The 22,278-nt window shown below is 45.4% G+C and overlaps 2 gene segments (V, D, J or C); both read right to left on the minus strand.

Moving 5' to 3' along the window:
- Positions 1-6,553: 6,553 nt before the first annotated feature.
- Positions 6,554-9,703, minus strand: LOC106574569 (immunoglobulin kappa constant-like). The segment is given in 3 exon segments: positions 6,554-7,099; positions 7,628-7,733; positions 9,680-9,703. Coding segments are annotated over 3 exon segments (450 nt in total).
- A 5,069-nt stretch (positions 9,704-14,772) lies between these two features.
- LOC106574567 (immunoglobulin kappa constant-like) lies at positions 14,773-17,933 on the minus strand. The segment is given in 3 exon segments: positions 14,773-15,274; positions 15,803-15,836; positions 17,880-17,933. Coding segments are annotated over 3 exon segments (408 nt in total).
- Between the last annotated feature and the right edge of the window lie 4,345 nt (positions 17,934-22,278).

The following is a 22,278-nucleotide window of genomic DNA, read 5'->3' on the forward strand; positions in this document are numbered from 1 at the left end:
GTGGTATTTTATTTTAATTTTATTTATTTTACCTTTATTTAACCAGGTAGGCAAGTTGAGAACAAGTTCTCATTTACAATTGCGACCTGGCCAAGATAAAGCAAAGCAGTTCGACAACATACAAAAACACAGAGTTACACATGGAGTAAAACAACATACAATCAATGATGCAGTAGAAGAAAAAAAAAATAATAATAAAAAAAATAATAATAATAAAAAAAAATAATATATATATTTTTTTTAAAAATAAATAAAAAAATTAGACTATATACAATGTGAGCAAATGATGTGAGATAAGGGAGGTAAAGGCAAAAAAATGCCATGGTGGAAAAGTAAATAAAGTATAGCAAGAAAAACACTGGAATGGTAGATTTGTAGTTTGAAGAAAGTTCAAAGATAAAATATAAATAATATGGTGCAAAGGAGCAAAATAAATAAAATAAATAAATATAGTAGGGGAAGAGGTAGTAGTTTGGGCTAAATTATAGATGGGCTATGTACAGGTGCAGTGATCTGTGAGCTGCTCTGACAGCTGGTGCTTAAAGCTAGTGAGGGAGATAAGTGTTTCCAGTTTCAGAGATTTTTGTAGTTCGTTCCAGTCATTGGCAGCAGAGAACTGGAAGGAGAGACGACCAAAGGAGGAGTTGGCTTTAGGGGTGACCAGAGAGATATACCTGCTGGAGCGCGTGCTACAGGTGGGTGCTGCTATGGTGACCAGTGAGCGGAGATAAGGGGGGACTTTACCTAGCAGAGTCTTGTAGTTGACCTGGAGCCAATGTGTTTGGCAACGATTATGAAGCGAAGTCCAGCCAACGAGAGCGTACAGGTCGCAGTGGTGGGTAGTATATGGGGCTTTGGTGACAAAACTTATGGCACTGTGATAGACTGCATCCAGCTTGTTGAGTAGGGTATTGGAAGCTATTTTGTAAATGACATCGCCGAAGTCGAGGATTGGTAGGATGGTCAGTTTTACGAGGGTATGTTTGGCAGCATGAGTGAAGGATGCTTTGTTGCGAAATAGGAAGCCAATTCGAGATTTCACTTTGGATTGGAGATGATTGATGTGAGTCTGGAAGGAGAGTTTACAGTCTAACCAGACACCTAGGTATTTGTAGTTGTCCACAAATTCTAAGTTAGAACCGTCCAGAGAAGTGATGCTGGACAGGCGGGCAGGTGCAGGCAGCGATCGGTTGAAGAGCATGCATTTAGTTTTACTTGTGTTTAGGAGCAGTTGGAGACCACGGAAGGAGAGTTGAATGGCATTGAAGCTCGTCTGGAGGGTTGTTAACACAGTGTCCAAAGAAGGGCCAGAAGTGTACAGAATGGTGTCGTCTGCGTAGAGGTGGATCAGAGATTCACCAGCAGCAAGAGCGACATCATTTATGTATACAGAGAAAAGAGTTGGCCCAAGAATTGAACCCTGTGGTACCCCCATAGAGACTGCCAGAGGTCCAGACAGTAGGCCCTCCGATTTGACACACTGAACTCTGTCAGAGAAGTAGTTGGTGAACCAGGCGACGCAATCGTTTGAGAAACCAAGGCTACTGAGTCTGCCGATGAGGATGTGGTGATTAACAGAGTCAAAAGCTTTGGCCAGGTCAATGAATACGGCAGCACAGTATTGTTTCTTATCGATGGCGGTTACGATGTCGTTTAGGACCTTGAGCGTGGCTGAGGTGCACCCATGACCAGCTCTGAAACCAGATTGCATAGCGGAGAGGGTGCGGTGGGATTCGAAATGGTCGGTAATCTGTTTGTTGACTTGGCTTTCGAAGACCTTAGAAAGGCAGGGTAGGATGGATATAGGTCTGTAGCAATTAGGGTCAAGAGTGTCACCTCCTTTGAAGAGGGGGATGACAGCAGCTGCTTTCCAATCTATGGGAATCTCAGACGACACGAAAGAGAGGTTGAACAGGCTAGTAATAGGGATTGCAATAATTTCGGCAGATAATTTTAGAAAGAAAGGGTCCAGATTGTCAAGCCCAGCTGATTTGTAGGGGTCCAGATTTTGCAGCTCTTTCAGAACATCAGCTGAATGGATTTGGGAGAAGGAGAAATGGGGGAGGCTTGGGCGAGTAGCTGTGGGGGGTGCAGTGCTGTTGAATGCAGTAGGGGTAGTTAGGTGGAAAGCGTGGCCAGCCGTAGAAAAATGCTTATTGAAATTCTCAATTATAGTGGGCTTATCGGTGGTGACAGAGTTTCCTATCCTCAGTGCAGTTGGCAGTTGGGAGGAGGTGTTCTTATTCTCCATGGACTTTACAATGTCCCAGAACTTTTTAGAGTTGGAGTTGCACGAAGCGAATTTCTGTTTGAAAAAGCTAGCCTTGGCGTTTCTAACTGCCTGTGTGTATTGGTTTCTAACTTCCCTAAAAAGTTGCATATCGTGGGGGCAGTTCGATGCTAATGCAGAACGCCACAGGATATTTTTGTGCTGGTTAAGGGCAGTCAGGTCTGGGGAGAACCAAGGGCTATATCTGTTCCTGGTTCTAAATTTCTTGAAAGGGGCATGCTTATTTAAGATGGAGAGGAAGGCATTTAAAAAAAATAACCAGGCATCCTCTACTGACGGGATGAGGTCAATATCCTTCCAGGATACCAGGGCCAGGTCGATTAGAAAGGCTTGCTCGTTGAAATGTTTCAGGGAGCGTTTGACAGTGATGAGTGGAGGTCGTTTGACCGCTGACCCATTACGGGTGCAGGCAATGAGGCAGTGATCGCTGAGATCTTGGTTGAAAACAGCAGAGGTGTATTTAGAGGGCACGTTGGTTAGGATGATATCTATGAGGGTGCCAGTGTTTGCGGCTTTGGGGTTGTACCTGGTGGGTTCATTAACCTGTTGGGGCTAGGGGGCAGTATTTGCACTGCTGGATAAAAAAATGTACCCGATTTAATCTGGTTACTAATCCTACCCAGTAACTAGAATATGCATATACTTATTATATATGGATAGAAAACACCCTAAAGTTTCTAAAACTGTTTGAATGGTGTCTGTGAGTATAACAGAACTCATTTGGCAGGCAAAACCCTGAGACATTTTCTGACAGGAAGTGGATACCTGATGTGTTGTATTACCTTTAAACCTATGCCATTGAAAAACACAGGGGCTGAGGAATATTTTGGCACTTCCTATTGCTTCCACTAGATGTCACCAGCCTTTACAAAGTGTTTTGAGTCTTCTGGAGGGAGATCTGACCGAACAAGAGCCATGGAACGATGATGGCCCATTAGACACCTGGCGCGAGTTCATGTTGGGTACCCTCGTTCCAATACGTTATAAAAGAGAATGCATTCGTCCACCTTGAATATTATTCATGTTCTGGTTAAAAAAGGCCCTAATGATTTATGCTATACAACGTTTGACATGTTTGAACGAACGTAAATATATTTTTTCCCCTCGTTCATGAAGTGAAGTCCGGCGGGCTTAGATCATGTGCTAACAAGACGGAGATTTTTGGACATAAATGATGAGCTTTTTTGAACAAAACTACATTCGTTATGGACCTGTGATACCTGGAAGTGACATCTGATGAAGAGAATCAAAGGTAATGGATTATTTACATAGTATTTCCCCAACATGGCGGCTAGTCTGTATCGCAACGCGTATTTTTCTGGGCGCAGTGCTCAGATTATTGCAAAGTGTGATTTCCCAGTAAGGTTATTTTTAAATCTGGCAAGTTGATTGCGTTCAAGAGATGTAAATCTATAATTCTTTAAATGACAATATAATATTTTACCAATGTTTTCTAATTTTAATTATTTAATTTGTGGTGCTGACTTGAATGCCGGTTATTGGAGGGAAACGATTTCCTGAACATCAACGCCACAGTAAAACGCTGTTTTTGGATATAAATATGAACTTGATAGAACTAAAAATGCATGCATTGTCTAACACAATGTCCTAGGAGTGTCATCTGTTGGAGATTGTAAAAGGTTAGTGCATCATTTTAGCTGATTTATGGTTTTGGTGACGCCTGTCTTTGAATTGGCACAACATTACACACAACTCTTGTAAATGTACTGTCCTAACATACTCTAAATTTATGCTTTCGCCGTAAAACCTTTTTGAAATCGTAAAACGTGGTTAGATTAAGGAGATGTTTATCTTTCAAAGGGTGTAAAATAGTTGTATGTTTGAAAAATGTGAATTTTGACATTTATTTGGATTCAAATTTGCCGCTCTTGAAATGCACCTGCTGTTGATGGAGTGCACCACGGGTGGGACGCTTGCGTCCCACCTAGCCCATAGAGGTTAATAATTTGTGTGAGATTGAGGGCATCAAGCTTGGATTGTAGGATGGCTGGGGTGTTAAGCATGTCCCAGTTTAGGTCACCTAGTAGCACGAGCTCTGAAGATAGATGGGGGGCAATCAGTTCACATATGGTGTCCAGAGCACAACTAGGGGCCGAGGGGGGTCTATAGCAGGCGGCAACGGTGAGAGACTTGTTTTTGGAGAGGTGGATTTTTAAAAGTAGAAGTTCAAATTGTTTGGGTACAGACCTGGATAGCAGGACAGAACTCTGCAGGCTATCTCTGCAGTAGATTGCAACACCGCCCCCTCTGGTCGTTCTATCTTGTCTGAAAACGTTGTAGTTAGGGATGAAGATTTCAGAGTTTTTGGTGGACTTCCTAAGCCAAGATTCAGACACAGCTAGGACATCCGGGTTGGCGGAGTGTGCTAAAGCAGTGAATAAAACAAACTTAGGGAGGAGGCTTCTAATGTTAACATGCATGAAACCAAGGTTATTACGGTTACAGAAGTCATCAAAGAGAGCGCCTGGGGAGTAGGAGTGGAGCCAGGCACTGCAGGGCCTGGATTCACCTCTACATCCCCAGAGGAGCAGAGAAGAATAAGTATGAGGGTACGGCTAAAAGCTATAAGAATTGGTCGTCTGTGACGTCCAGAATAGAGAGAAAAAGGAGCAGGTTTCTGGGGGCGATAAAATAGCTTCAAGGTATAATGTACAGACAAAGGTATGGTGGGATGTGAGTACAGAGGAGGTAAACCTAGGCATTTAGTGATAGTGAGAGAGATATTGTCTCTAGAAACATCATTGAAACCAGAAGATGTCATAGCATGTGTGGGTGGAGGAACTGAGAGGTTGGATAAGGTATAATGAGCAGGGCTAGAGGCTCTACAGTGAAATAAGCCAATAAACACTAACCAGAACAGCAATGGAGAAGGCATATTGACATTAAGGAGAGGCATGCTTAGCCGAGTGATCAAAGGGCATACCAGTGGGAGGTTCATCCTGAAATCAAATGGATTTTGGACTCAGTTTTACATAAGACTGTAGGTATATGTAGGTATGTAGGTATAATATGTCTGACAAACTTGGATTTTGGGTTGTGCCTATGTCTCTGTAGTTATCATCCTTTGATTGAAATTCCCCTTAGGATGGAATGACTCATGGCTAACAGCAAAATAACAGATATGAGAGTTATAAGTCACTCTCTTACTCTCTGTCTGTCTTTCTGTCTCTGTCTCTCTCTCTCCTTCCCTTTCTCTGTTTCACACACCCAGCAGCCTATAGAGTGGTGTTTTGTATAGATGTTGAGATCTCACTGGTCCAGACACTTTACGACTTCAGTGTTAGCAGCATTGGGTCCAGTCTGCTCACTCCTCTCAGAGCCACAGATTATGATGATGAAAACGATGAAGATGATATCGCTGATAACGCTGGGGTTCCTGACTCAGGGAGAGAACGTCTCGGACCTTTCTGAACGGTCGTATTCAGACAGCTTCTAGTTTGCCACTGTTTGTACAAGTTTTCAAAGCCTTTATTTGGATTATTGTGACTAATCAAATACAATTATCCATTATTTTATTTCAGAGTCATCTGCAAATTGTTTCCTGAATCAAGCTGACGAATTGTTTCCTGAATCAAGCTGACGAAGCAAAGTCTGTCAGTCTGGGAAGACTGTCTCTCAGTGCTACAGGAGGTTCAGGTATTGGTGATGACATGAGCTGGTACCTGCTGAAACCTGGACAGGCTCCTAAACTCCTCATCTATACAGTAAAAACCCTTCAGTCTGGAACACCATCTAGATTCAGTGGCAGTAGATCAGGTACTGACTCTCTTACTCTCACTGATGTCCAAGCTGAAGATGCAGGATATTACTATGGTATGGGTGTATATGGAGGCACAGAGACTGTACTGCTGTACATTAGAACCTACTGCAGGTGTTGAGGAGCAACAGACTATGACATGAAACACTGGTTCACTGAACACAACTCAGATCCTGGTTATATGACATCACCAAGCATAAATAACCACTAAATTACCACCATACAGAACATCTGGTTACAACTCACAAATGAATCTCAAACACACCACATAGTTTAGTCATGATCAAAACCAACAGATATATCCTATAACCCTCCCATGTCTATAATGGTCAGATGTGGTTCTGCTCCTGTCCCCAGATATTCACTGTCCCAAGGTGTTCTACCCACTACCCACCCTCCCTCACCCTCCCTCACCCCTACCAACCTTCTAATGTCCATGTTGTTACAGAGCAGTTTAGTCTTTGTTAAACAACCACAAGATCACAGATGTTCACTTATATTTATTTTATAATACAAATCAGGGACACCTTGTTTGACATTAATACAAAGCATTTTATTTTGTTAACATTTCCAATCTAAAAGCAAAAGCAATAAAACAGGTACAGATTTAAAGACACAGAGTCCCAGATTGATGACCAGAGCTGAAGCTCTAGATAGATATTTAGAATGATAGAATGACAGATAGGTAGGTGTTCTCTGTGTACAGGGTGTCTACTGGGAACAGTGGTGTGGCTCCAGTGTGTGAGTGATGGGGGTCTGGTCCTTTAGGGTGGCCTCACAGGTGACTGAGCCAGCCTTCCAACACTGGTCAGTGGGGAGGGTGAGGCTGCTGCTCCAGCTGTAGTGACCGTCCTTCTCCAGGACCTCCAGGCTCTGGCTGCCCTGCAAGGCCCCCCCGGCCCCCAGCCTCCAACCCAGCTTCCAGCCCTCCGGGAAGCCCTTGTGGGCCAGGCACGCTAGGACCACATTCCCCTGGTCCTGCTCTTCACTGGAGGGGAGTAGGACGGTCAGGGAGGGACGTACCACACCCACTAGGAGAGAGAGGATGAGGGGGATTGGAGAGATGACATGTAAGGGTTAAACTGGACAAGAACCTTGCAAAACGTAATTCAACAACTTTAATGTGAAGAAACAAATCTGATACTGTATAAAATAAAATTGTGTCTGTGAAAATGGCAGGTTGTTTATATATATTCTACAGACTCTTTCACTTCCCTCCAATAACATCTATGAAGCGTGACCACACACTACAGTCAGTGATGTGTTAAATTACAGTATAGATATTAAACTTACATGCTTACAATATAACATGCTTAATAATCCTGCTAAACTGGTTTAGTGTTTTTAAAGACATCAAACACTAAAACTATTGTTACAGAGTTTGGTAGATTATGTTTTTGTCCTTGAATGATCATCAGCGTATATGGAAACATTGCAAATAATCAGAATTAAATAAATTAAACTTCCAAATCTACAAATTGTTCTTAATTATCACTTTTTGGGATTTAATAAATGTTAAAATAAATCTATTATAATAATGATGGCTCTCTTGTACTTACAGTCAACGATGAGTTTGGTGCCTCCACCAAAAGTCCACCACAGTGATTCAGACTCATTGAACGGCCGTACAAAAACCCCCTGCACATTACACACACCAGTAACTCTCTACACAACACACATTCAACCCTACCGCTGATTGTCTGTCAACAATACCATATACAGGTGAAAAAACACACATACAGATTATTTCATCCTTGACTATAAAATATAAATGTTGGAGATATCAAATATACCTGACAAATGTTAAATACTAAATTCTTCCACAGATTTAGGTAAGATATTGTATTCAATGTTTAAGATTATAGTGTTTATGTCAATGCATTAACAGTTTCATCATCTGCCCTGAGGTAGGGTATTTCCATAGAGGAGGTGATTTGCATTGGCAGCTCAGGCTTCAGTGCTCTGGGAGTGTTTATAGACCTGTGAGTTTCAGACTGCAGGACTGAGATCTGTCCATCAACACAACAGAAACCAGGACAACCATGACTCTGATCACCATCTTCATCTGGACACTGATCTGCTGCTGCCTCAAAGGTCTGTTGTTTATAACTCTTACAATGGAAAATGACATGTTGTTGAGTACCTTCTATAATCATTGAAATGGCTCTCAATTAATAAATGTACCTGCATAAAATATTATGAAATATAAATTCTGTTATTTATACTTGTTGATTAATTCATATTTTTCCACTCTGACCTGTACAACCAACCATAAAGTGCAAAAATGGAGTGATGGAAATGAGTGTGCGTTCTGGTATCAACAGAGACCTGGAGAAGCTCCCAAACTCCTGATAAAATACGTAAAGACACGGCTAGATGGGATTCCTGCTAGATTCAGTGGCAGTGGGTCTGAGAGGGACTTCACTCTGACCATCAGTGGAGTCCAGGCTGAAGATGCAGCAGTTTACTACTGTCAGAGTTTCCACTATCTCAATAGTAAACGTGTGTTCACACTGATTTAGAGCCGTACAAAAACCTCCTGCATGAAATGAAACACATCACTGGTCCTCTGAACACAGAACTAAGGGTCTTGTTATACGACATCACCAAGTATAACCTCTTTACTAACTCAAAGAAATAATGGTTACCAACTAGTTTCATAACTCTCCCAACCTCCCATATCTACAAATATCCTCCTTATCAGAAAGATACAGGTGAAATAGTCTCATTGAGGATGAATAATCCATATCATGTCAACATAAAATCATGTGTGAAGCAAAAAGGTTGGTGTGCCTCAATGCTTGGTTGACCAAACAGACACACACAGCTGGCCAACACTTCCGTGGAGCAGTATTTGGTGTGTAAGTGCATGACTGTGTGTGACAGAGAGAGAGCCCTGTGAAACAGAAACTTAGATTTGCATGGCCCCTCTCCCAGAATAGAACAGTCCCCAGATGTTCTCCCATCCTTAACACGACACCAGCTCTAGACCAGAGGAGGTCAAAGATCAAAGTCAGACGTTAGATGTCAGTCACAGGTCATTTTATAGTTCACTGCACTAATCTTATGTGGTGTGCACAGGAAGAGGTTGGACACAGGTCATCAGACAGACTGGTAAAGGTCAAAGATTAGAAAGTCAGAGGTCAGTTCCCAGGGAAGAGAGTGAGTTCAACCCCAACATGCCACCAGACTGCCTGTCACTTTACTGTAGTCAGCTTTTAGTTTTCTTGCCAAAGAGACTAGTTGACAAGAGCACCATTTTGTAAGGTCAAATTTTACATCCCTAGTGCCCACTAGAATGGCATGAGGAAGTATTAGATAACTAGTGATGTACATCTGAAGAATCATCATGAATTCATCAGGAATCACCACTGAGCCAGATTCATCAGGAATTCATCAGGAATCAGCACTGAGCCAGATTCATCATGATTCAACACTGATCCAGTTTCATCATGAATCTATCAGGAATCACCACTGAGCCAGATGGAAGTCCTTCATCCCAGTCTAGAATACCTCCAGGGTCACTGACAGGTCAGACAGTGGCAAAGGTCAACAGTTTTAGAGTCACATGCTCAGAAACACACACAACCTCCAAATGCCTCTACCAGTACCTGTCCTGTACCGCACTGGGGCATCTCCCAGACCTAACCCTGAGTAAACTAGACATCAGTCAGAGGACAACATTCACCTCCAGGTGATATGTCTAACCTTGCAAGGTCATAGGTCAGATATGAAAGGTTGCACCTTGCATCTATGCCAGTAAGTTTAGGGCTTTACAGCACATTACCGTTCCTTAACTCACTGGAGTCTAAAGCGATGTATTTTCTCTGTATCCCGTAACTAGGAGATCTGTCACAACGTTATTTTCATTCAGAAAAGCTTCATAGTGGTTATGAAGATGGGCAAACATTGTTGTCGTCGCGCCATGTTGAACTTGTTGATTTTCGGCTGTGTAGCCTACACAAACACAAATCAAACCAAAATGTTATCGTCAAGTAAACAAGCAATAAATCAAGCGTGAAACAAGCGTCACTACAGACCCAGGTTCAATCCCAGGCTGTGTCACAACCAACCGGGAGTCCCGTAGGGCGGCGCACAATTGGCCAAGTGTCTTCCAGGTTAGGAGAGGGTTTGGCCGGGGGGGCTTTACTTGGCTCCTCTCGCGCTCTAGCGACTCCTTGTGGCAGGATGGGCGCCTGCAGGCTGACTTCGTCGTCAGTTGAACGGTGTTTCCACCAACACATTGGTTAAGCTGGCGGTTGTTAAGGAGTGTGGTTTGTAGGGTCATGTTTCGGAGGACGCATGACTCGAACTTCGCCTCTCCCGAGCCCGTTGGGGAGTTGTAGCGATGAGACAAGATCGAGATTGGATATGATGAAATTGGGGACAAAAAGGGGGGCAACATTTTTTTAAATCCTGGTACAATATTTGGTTTGGTTAAAGTTTGTCGTATTATCCGTGCTCGGCTACAAGCTGCTGGGCATATGGTTCCAAGAGAAGAGAAAGAGCGAGTGGGAGGAGTGTGATTAAGATACAACCAATCAGAAAACTCTTGTTGCCACCTGTTTTTTTACATCAAGTTATTATTTCAATTCATAGGATTCATACAATACATTTATAGATATATATTTTTTAAACCCCCCCCACTCCCCACTCCCCACCGGCAATCTGATAGCATGTCAAATAAATGAATGTTACATAGTATATCTACTGAACAATACATCATATAGCTCATATATAGTAGTAACAAATCACTGATACACATTCATGGACGTAAGGCCCGTTGGTTAAGGGTTCAGAAATATCCCCTGCTGCTTTTTTCCATGTGTCCAGTGGACACCTCGGCCCTATGGATCCTGGCCGTGGAGAGCTCCATAAGTACAATTTCCTTAAATGTGAGCAGCCATTGTTGCAATGCTAACTGATGAGGTGGAATCCACTTTTGTACAATAATTTTCTTAGCAACTGTGGTTCCTGCCAACCACACTCTCTGTTGGTGTTCTGACAAGTGCCAATCAGAGTCATCACAAAGCAACATCCCTATTGGATCTAATGGCAGTATTTTATCTAAGTACAGAGATGACATTGTTGACTTTCCCCCAGAATGCAACCACCCCTGGGCATTTCCACAGCACATGCTGAAAAGTACCAATTCTATGGCAAATGTTTCAATGATTGGGGTTTCTAGATGATCCAAATATATTTTTCCATACTGTCTCCCAATTTATTTGTCAGTCAGAAAGTCTAAAATCATTTTCCAATACAGTGGATAGACAAAATGGCTTTTGGCTGCAAGAATTAATTGACTATAGATATCAGAAACAACTCCTTTTGAGGGGCGTCTGTCCGTTGGAAGTTTGACCAATGGGTGTACTGCTAGTTCTGCTCCCCAGGGGACCCCATAGGCTGGCGTGGATAGGCGGAGTTGAAGGTAAAGAAGAAATGATGAACCTGGGACATTAAAACACTGGTGGATTTCCTGGAAACTGAGGAGTCCATTCACATATAATATGTCTTTGAAAGTATAAACACCCTTCTTAGACCAAGAATCTGATACAAATGGTTTCTAACACACTAAGCATTCCATTTAAGATTAGATCTCATATGCTTCTCTGTAGCTTTCCACACATTTACCGAGTATGCTATAATGGGTCCAAACAATAAGTCCACCTGATGCTTTTGTTGTCTGTGGTGTTGCATATTTAATCTGTGGTCTCTGTGGTATAAATTATTGAAGACAGGTGCAGGATAATGTAATAGGGGTTTTTAATACTCCACCGAAAAATATAACATGCCATGAAAAGGCACAGGGATGAAGCCCAAAACAAACACATATACAAAAACACAGGGATGTAACCCAAACAAAAGAGCGAGTTTAAACCTCTAATAAATACAGGAGAAGAGTCCCGTAATAACAAGTACACAATACACACAGCACGAAAGCCAAACCACATGTACTCACAAGACCAATGGGAACAATAACCCACAAGACATTGGTGAACAGAGGGCACATATATACCATTACTAATCAGGGGAATTGGAATCAGGTGTGCGTAATGAGACAGTTCAGTGATTTCTAGAGGCCGGTGACGTAGACGTCGGGAGCTGGTGCACAGAATGAGCAACAGTACCGGGGAAATTCGTGACAGTCTCTTTCTCCCCCAAATGAACTTCTTTATGACAGAGTCAAGTTTAGCCCAATAGTCTATAGGAGGAAGCAGTGGTAACATGGAACTCATAAAATTGATACATGGGAGGACATTCATTTGAATAATTGAGATTCTCGCATGCAAAGAAGTGGCCATCACCTTTTTATAGCTTTTTAGATATTTTCAAAGGTTTCTAAGTAGTTCTTCCTGAATGTAGTGTCAATAGATTGGGATATGGTAATGCCTAAGTAGGTGGTTTGTTTCTTCCCTGGTATCATGGGTGGTAGTTGAACACTTCCCATAGCTGAGTTAAGAGGTAGTAGAGCTGATTTAGACCAGTTGATCTTGTAACCAGACCATGAGCTGAATGCTGTGAAAATAGACATTATTGGCTGGAGGGATATCTGAGCACTTGCAACATAGAACAGTATGTCATCTGAATATAGAGAAATAGATTGTTCAGTTTATTAGATATTTATATGTGAGGATGCAGAATGTTTACGTATGCTTTGTGCCAGCGCTTCAAGAGAGAGAGCAAATAGCAAAGGGGATGCGGGACAAACTTGTTTACATCCTGGTTGTATGGTAAATGGATTAGAATGGGTATGGTCAGTAGATATACATCCTGGTTGTATGATAAATGGATTAGAATGGGTAGTGTCTGTAGATATATATTCTGGTTGCATGATAAATGGATTAGAATGGGTAATGTCTGTAGAAATATATCCTGGTTGTATGATAAATGGATTAGAATGGGTAGTGTCTGTAGATATATATCCTGGTTGTATGATAAATGGATTACAATGGGTAGTGTCTGTAGATATATATCCTGGTTGTATGGGAAATGGATTAGAATGGGTAGTGCCTGTAGATATATATCCTGGTTGTATGGTAAATGGATTAGAATGGGTAGTGCCTGTAGATATATATCCTGGTTGTATGGTAAATGGATTAGAATGGGTAGTGCCTGTAGATATACATCCTGGTTGTATGATAAATGGATTAGAATGGGTATGGTCAGTAGATATACATCCTGGTTGTATGATAAATGGATTAGAATGGGTAATGTCTGTAGATATATATCCTAGTTGTATGATAAATGGATTAGAATGGGTAGTGTCTGTAGATATATATTCTGGTTGCATGATAAATGGATTAGAATGGGTAATGTCTGTAGAAATATATCCTGGTTGTATGATAAATGGATTAGAATGGGTAGTGTCTGTAGATATATATCCTGGTTGTATGATAAATGGATTAGAATGGGTAGTGTCTGTAGATATATATCCTGGTTGTATGGGAAATGGATTAGAATGGGTAGTGCCTGTAGATATATATCCTGGTTGTATGGTAAATGGATTAGAATGGGTAGTGCCTGTAGATATATATCCTGGTTGTATGGTAAATGGATTAGAATGGGTAGTCCCAGTAGATAAACTTCCTGGTTGTATGGTAAATGGATTAGAATGGGTAGTGCCAGTAGATATATATCCTGGTTGTATGATAAATGGATTAGAATGGGTTGTCACAGTAGATAAACATCCTGGTTGTATGGTAAATGGATTACAATGGGTAGTGCCTGTAGATATATATCCTGGTTGTATGACAAATGGATTAGAATGGGTAGTGCCAGTAGATATATATCCTGGTTGTATGGTAAATGGATTAGAATGGGTAGTCCCAGTAGATATATATCCTGGTTGTATGGTAAATGGATTAGAATGGGTAGTGCCTGTAGATATATATCCTGGTTGTCATCAGAGTCATCTGCACAACGTGTACTGAATCAAGCTCATGAATCAAAGTCTGTTCGTCTGGGAGAGAGTGTGTATCAGTGCTGTTGCAAGTTCAACCGGTATTGGTGATGACATGAGCTGGTACCTGCAGAAACCTGGACAGGCTCCTAAACTCCTCATCTATACAGTAAAAACCCATTAGTCTGGAACACCATCTAGATTCAGTGGCAGTAGATCAGGTACTGACTACACTCTTACAATCACTGATGTCCAAGCTGAAGATGCAGGAGATTACTATGGTATGGGTGATTATGGAGGCACAGTGATTTAGACTTGTACAAAAACCTCCCTCAGTCAGACTGCACATAGACTGTACTGCTGTACATTAGAACCTACTGCAGGTGTTGAGGAGCAAGAGTATGACATAAAACACTGGTTCACTGAACACAACTCAGGTCCTGGTTATATGACATCACCAAGCATAAATAACCACTATTTTACCACCATACAGAACATCTGGTTGCAACTCACAAATGAATCTCAAACTCACCACATAGTTTAGTCATGATCAAAACCAACAGATATATCCTATAACCCTCCCATGTCTATAATGGTCAGATGATGTGGTTCTGGTCCTGTCCCCAGATATTCACTGTCCAAAGGTGTTCTACCCACTACCCACCCTCCCTCACCCTCCCTCACCCCTACCAACCTTCTAATGTCCATGTTGTTACAGAGCAGTTTAGTCTTTGTTTAACAACCACAAGTTCACAGATGTTCACTTATATTTATTTTATAATACAAATCAGGGACACCTTGTTCGACATTAAAACAAAGCATTTTATTTTGTTAACATTTCCAATCTAAAAGCAAAAGCAATAAAACACAGGTACAGATTTAAAGACACAGAGTCCCAGATTGATGACCAGAGCTGAAGCTCTAGATAGATATTTAGAATGATAGAATGGCAGATAGGTAGGTGTTCTCTGTGTACAGGGTGTCTACTGGGAACAGTGGTGTGGCTCCAGTGTGTGAGTGATGGGGGTCTGGTCCTTTAGGGTGGCCTCACAGGTAACTGAGCCAGCCTTCCAACACTGGTCAGTGGGGAGGGTGAGGCTGCTGCTCCAGCTGTAGTGACCGTCCTTCTCCAGGACCTCCAGGCTCTGGCTGCCCTGCAAGGCCCCCCCGACCCCCAGCCTCCAACCCAGCTTCCAGCCCTCTGGGAAGCCCTTGTTGGCCAGGCACGCTAGGACCACATTCCCCTGGTCCTGCTCTTCACTGGAGGGGAGTAGGACGGTCAGGGAGGGACGTACCACACCCACTAGGAGAGAGAGGATGAGGGGGAAAGGAGAGATGACATGTAAGGGTTAAACTGGACAAGAACCTTGAAGAACTTTCAACAACTTTAATATGAAGAAACAAATCTGATACTGTATAAAATAAAATTGTGTCTGTGAAAATGGCAGGTTGTTTTTATATATATTCTACAGACTCTTTCACTTCCCTCCAATAACATCTATGAAGCGTGACCACACACTACAGTCAGTGATGTGTTAAATTACAGTATAGATATTAAACTTACATGCTTACAATATAACATGCTTAATAATCCTGCTAAACTGGTTTAGTGTTTTTAAAAACATCAAACACTAAAACTATTGTTACAGATATTTGGTAGATTACGTTTTTGTCCTTGAATGATCATCAGCGCATATGGAAACATTGCAAATAATCTGAATTAAATAAATTAAACTTCCAAATCTACAAATTGTTCTTAATTATCACTTTTTGGGACTTAATAAATGTTAAAATAAATATATTATAATAATGAATAATCTCTTGTACTTACAGTCAACGATGAGTTTGGTGCCTCCACCAAAAGTCTACCACAGTGATACAGACTCAATGAACGGCCGCACAAAAACCCCTTGCACTTTACACACACCTGTAACTCTCTACACAACACACATTCAACCCTACCACTGATTGTCTGTAAACAACACCATGTTTTCACGGCTGTCTAGGACCAGTGGAGATGTGGAATCAGGAGCAGGAGACAGAGGGCCGGAGCAACTGTGTTTTAATAATAATAGCAAAACGCAATAGCCGTAGGGCACAGGGCGCGTGGCGAAGTCCGCCAGGGGAAAACACCTTCCCAAAATAAGCGCACTGAAAAAAAAGCGCACGGGGCGCAGCCCGGCAATATAATGGACAATAACAGTTTACACTCGCAACTGTCCTGAGTGGACAATAAACAATCCCGCACGAGAACCCCAACTGAAAATACACACTAAATAACCCCCCACTAATGACAAACACAAAACAGGTGCGGGATAGACAGTGTCATGACGTTGGCCTCTTTTGGTACAGGGAGGACAGTTGACCCCCTCCCTTTTGCACCACCACCCAACCTACCTTCCCCCCAACCCAGGCCCTGTGTGAAAGGGTTGTAAAAACCCTAAGAGGAGAATCTCCTACCACATGTTTCATAGAGAGACAAAGGAAATTCTTCCAACTCATAGAATTGGAGAACCGAGCGACATGTGTGTTCTGGAGAAGGTATGGAAGATTGGTGAAGAATCCAGCTACGAACTGATCCACTTGGTACAATTTTGTGATACTCAGAAGAGACAATATAGCCATATTACCATAAAACTGTTTATATAATAGCCTCAGCTTGAGACTTGCATCATAATGGTTGTATAAAATGTATTAATAAGGATAAAGCTATTTGTAAAACATTGAGATGCTATGTACTGATGTTAATGTGATAGAATTGTATTTCTGTACCAAGTTTAACTCAGTCATCGGCCCGCCCCCCAGGGACACAGACAGGACCAGGCGTCATTTGACAAGCCTGTTCTATGGGCACTATAAAACACCCCCTGATTTACATTTCCCCAGACGAGGCCTCCACTCCATGGTCAATAGGTTTTACCATCTAATTCCTCTACTGAAAGTGAACCATACCACGTGGTTAACTTTTAGACTATCGAGACCGACAGAATAAGAACAAGTCTTTGATATTAATTATTAGTCTGCAGCTAAGTAAATTATATCATCGAACGCGAAGACCAACGAAACATCCATTCTATGACGACATTAATGAATGTCGCTCTGAAAGATCCATTCTAACCGAGAGAGAGAGAGAGAGAGAGAGAGAACGCGGACAAAAACCTCCCCAACAGAACCGAACTCTCCAACAAGAATCAGAATGACACACTGAGCGTAAATATATATTGATTGCAATTGTTCCCGAATGAGTGAGCCTTCAATTGTCAATTGTTAATATTAATGAACTCTGTAGGTGTGCATTCTCAGCTGACCGTTTATGACCCATTGTCTAACAGACCAGCCATGCCTGTTAGCCATTAGCGCACATTACTATACCAATCCTGTGTGACGATAATTACTGTTTGTATGTTTTCTGTTAATTACTTAGTGTAGTAAATAAATGATTTTAAGACAATTGATGTATGGATGATTTTAGTAAAGACTGGGTTCGTGCAGATACAACAATTTACGACGTTTGGAATGAGACTGGACTCGAGGTAAAATACACCATTTAAACCAGAAGATAATCGGCCTATACTATAATAGAATATAATATTATAGTACAGGAAAGTTATATTAGGAAAATTATAGCTTTGTAATCTGAATATTTTCCTTGGTGCCCCGATCTCCTAGTTAATTACAATTAAACGATTAATCAGTTTAATCGCGTGATAATAATTACAGGGAGCTAATTGATAAACATGTCTTCAGTTTAATGGTACCCCCAAAGACACGACAACAGACAAAACCAAAAGACACAGAAACAACGATCGGTGGCAGCTAATAGGCCGGCGACGACGACCGCCGAGCGCCGCCCGACCGAGGAGGGGCGCCACCTTCGTTAGATACTGTGACAGTACCCCTCCCCTGACCGGAGGGCGAGGCGCCGGCCGATCCGGACGGCGACGGTGGAATTCTTGTAGCATAGGTGGATCTAGAATGTCCGCCACCGGAACCCAGCACCTCTCCTCCGGACCGTACCCCTCCCAGTCCACGAGGTACTGCAGGCCCCCTACCCGACGTCGGGAGTCCAGGATGTCTCGGACTGTGTACGCCGGGGCCCCCCCGATATCCAGGGGGGGCGGGGGGACCTCCAGCACCTCATCGTCCTGCAGTGGACCAGCTACCACCGGCCTGAGGAGAGACACATGAAACGAGGGGTTAATGCGGTAATATGAAGGGAGTTGTAACCTGTAACACACCTCGTTTATCCTCCTCAGGACTTTGAACGGCCCCACAAACCGCGGACCCAGCTTCCGGCAGGGCAGGCGGAGAGGCAGGTTCCGGGTCGAGAGCCAGACTCTGTCCCCCGGATTATACACGGGGGCGTCACTGCGGTGGCGGTCAGCGCTCTCCTTGTGTCGTTCACCAGCCCTCCTTAGGCACTCCTGGACACCATTCCAGGTTTCCTGAGAGCGCTTCACCCATGCCTCCACCGCAGGAGCCTCCGTCTAGCTCTGTTGCCATGGCACCAGGACCGGCTGATACCCCAATACCACCTGGAAGGGTGACAGGTTGGTAAAGGAGTGGCGCTGAGAGTTCTGGGCCATCTCGGCCCATGGCACGAACTGCGCCCACTCCCCTGGCCGGTCCCGGCAATACAACCGCAGGAACCTGCCCACATCCTGGTTAATGCGCTCTACCTGCCCATTACTCTCGGGGTGGAACCCCGAGGTCAAGCTGACCGAGACCCCCAGCCTCTCCATAAACGATCTCCACACCCTGGACGTGAACTGGGGACCCCGATCAGATACGATGTCCTCGGGCACCCCATAGTGCCGGAAGACATGGGTGAACAGGGCCTCCGCGGTCTGCAGGGCCGTAGGAAGACCGGGCAAAGGGAGCAGACGGCAGGACTTAGAGAACCTGTCCACAACGACCAGGATCGCCGTATTCCCCTGGGACGGCGGGAGATCCGTGAGGAAATCCACCGAGAGGTGAGACCAAGGCCGCTGTGGAACGGGGAGGGGCTGTAATTTCCCTCAAGGCAGGTGCCTCGGAGCCTTGCACTGAGCGCATACCGAACAGGAAGAGACATAACGCCGAACATCCTCAGCCAAGGTGGGCCACCAGTACCTTCCCTTCAGGCCCCGCACTGTCCGTTCCACCCCAGGATGACCCGAGGAGGGTAGAGTGTGGGACCATCGGATCAGGCGATCGCAACACCAAGCGGAACGTATTTCAGGCCCACGGGACACTGCGGTGGAGTGGGTTCTGACCGACCCGCCCGCTCGATGTCCGCATCCACCTCCCATACCACCGGTGCCACCAGACAGGAGGCTGGAAGTATGGGAGTAGGATCGATGGTCCGCTCCTCGGTGTCGTAGAGACGCGACAGTGCGTCCGCCTTCCGGTTCCGGGAACCTGGAATGTACGAGAGGTAAAGTGAAACCTCGTAAAAAACATGGCCCACCTTGCCTGACGGGGATTAAGCCTCCTCGCTGCCCGAATATACTCCAGGTTACGGTGGTCGGTCCAGATGAGAAAAGGGTGACGTGCCCCCTCAAGCCAATGTCTCCACACCGTCAAAGCCCTGACCACGGCTAACAGCTCCCGGTCCCCCACATCATAGTTGCGCTCCGCCTGGCTCAGCTTCTTAGAAAAGAAGGCACATGGGCGGAGCTTCGGAGGAACGCCCGAGCGCTGCGATAGCACAGCTCCTACCCCAGCCTCGGACGCGTCCACCTCCACTATGAATGGCAAGGAGGGGTCCGGATGCGCCAGGACGGGTGCGTTGGTAAACAGAACCTTCAGATGATGGAAGGCTCTGTCCGCCTCTGCTGACCATCGTAGCCGCACTGGCCCCCCCCCTTCATCAGTGAGGTAATGGGAGCCGCCACCTGGCCAAAACCCCGGATAAACCTCCGATAATAATTAGCGAACCCCAAGAACCTCTGCACCTCCTTCACAGTGGTTGGGGTTGGCCAATTACGCACAGCCGTCACACGGTCACACTCCACCTCCACCCCCGAGGTGGAAATGCGATATCCTAGAAATGAGACGGCTCGTTTGGAGAACTCACATTTCTCAGCCTTGACGTATAGGTTATGCTCCAGCAGCCGCCCAAGCACTTTACGCACCAGGGACACATGCTCGGCGCGTGTGGCATAGCAAATCAGGATGTCATCGATGTACACCACCACACCCTGCCCGAGCATGTCCCGAAGGACCTCGTCCACAAAGGATTGGAAGACAGCGGGAGCGTTCTTTAACCCATACGGCATGACGAGGTACTCATAATGGCCCGATGTGGTACTAAATGTTTTCCACTCGTCTCCATCTCGGATACGCACCAGGTTATATGCGCTCCTGAGATCTAATTTCGTGAAGAAGCGCGCCCCGTGAAATGACTCCACTGCCGTAGCAATGAGAGGTAGCGGGTAACTGAAACCCACTGTGATAGCATTTAGACCTCTATAGTCAATGCACGGGCGCAGACCTCCCTCCTTCTTCTTCACGAAAAAAAAGCTTGAGGAGACGGGGGACTTAGATGGCCGAATGTATCCCTGTCTCAAGGACTCAGTGACGTATGTATCCATAGCCACTGTCTCCTCCTGAGACAGAGGATACACGTGACTCCTAGGAAGAACCGCGTCGGCCTGGAGGTTTATCGCACAATCCCATCGTCGATGGGGGGATAATAGAGTCGCCTTCGTCTTACTGAAGGCGATAGCCAAATCGGCATACTCTGAGGGAATGTGCACGGTGGAGACTTGGTCTGGACTCTCCACCGTAGTCGCACCGATGGAAACTCCTATGCACCTACCTGAGCACGCCCTCGACCACCCCGTAAGAGCCCTCTGTCTCCACGAAATCTGAGGGTTGTGCGTGGCTAGCCAGGGGATTCCCAGTACCACCGGAAACGCTGGGGAGTCAATGAGGAACAGGCTGATACGCTCCTCATGACCCCCCCACGTCTGTATAACCAGTGGCACTGTGACCTCCCCTATTTGGCCTGACCCTAGCGGTCGACTATCTAGGGCGTGCACGGGGAAGGGGTGGTCCAGCTGAACCAGGGGAATCCCTAACCTCTTCGCTAACCCACGGTCCATAAAACTCCCAGCTGCACCTGAATCGACTAGTGCCTTATACTGGAAGTGAGGGGAAAAATCAGGAAAACAAACAGAGGTGTACATGTGGTCGACAGGGGGCTCTGGGTGTGGCTGGTGCGGACTCACCTGGGGGGTCGAAGTAGTGCTCTGCATGCCCTCCGAACTCCCGGGGGGACCACTCCAGCACCGGTCCACAGTGTGTCCTCTGCGTCCACATCGGGTGCAGGAGAGACCCCCCCCTCCGGTCCTCCTCGACGCAGCCCCCCCTATCTCCATGGGCTGTGGAGCGGGGGGACTGGGAGGCGGAACGAACAGGCCCCGACTGGAACGTCCCCGGGAAGCCAGCAGGTTGTCCAGTCTAATGGACAAATCCACCAGTTGGTCTAGGGTGGAGGCGTTGTCCCTACAGGCCAGCTCCCGGCGGACGTCCTCACGAAGGCTACACCTATAGTGGTCTATCAAGGCCCGCTCGGTCCACCCCGATCCAGCGGCGAGAGTCCGGAATTCCAGGGCGAAATCCTGAGCGCTCCTCGTCTCCTGTCTCAAATGGAATAGCCGCTCACCCGCCACCCTGCCCTCCGGGGGATGATGGAAAACCGCCCGGAAGCGGCGGGTGAACTCAGGGTAGTCGCCCCGAGCCGAGTCTGGGCCATCCCAGACCGCATTGGCCCATTCCAGGGCTCGACCCGTGAGACAGGAGACGAGGACGCTCACCCTCTCTTTGTCAGAGGGGGAAGGGCGGACGGTCGCCAGGTATATTTCCAATTGGAGCAAGAACCCCTTGCACCCAGCGGCCGTCCCATCGAACTCCCGGGGAGGAGTAATCCGGATACCACCGGCGCCCGCTTCAGGGGGTGTGTGTAGGGGCGCAGGGTGAGGGACCGGAGCTGGTCCAGCTGGGGAAGCACCTCTCTCCCAGTTCTCCAACCGGGCCAACACCTGATCCATGGCCGAGCCTAGGCGGTGGAGGAGGCTGGCGTGTTGAGAGACCTGCTCAGCCATGGACGGTGCTTCTGCTCCTGCTGACTCCATTACGGTGCGGGATTCTGTCACGGCTGTCTAGGACCAGTGGAGATGTGGAATCAGGAGCAGGAGACAGAGGGCCGGAGCAACTGTGTTTTAATAATAATAGCAAAACGCAATAGCCGTAGGGCACAGGGCGCGTGGCGAAGTCCGCCAGGGGAAAACACCTTCCCAAAATAAGCGCACTGAAAAAAAA

This window comes from Salmo salar, chromosome ssa16, assembly GCF_905237065.1.
Source record: "Salmo salar chromosome ssa16, Ssal_v3.1, whole genome shotgun sequence".
Lineage (NCBI taxonomy): Eukaryota > Metazoa > Chordata > Actinopteri > Salmoniformes > Salmonidae > Salmo > Salmo salar.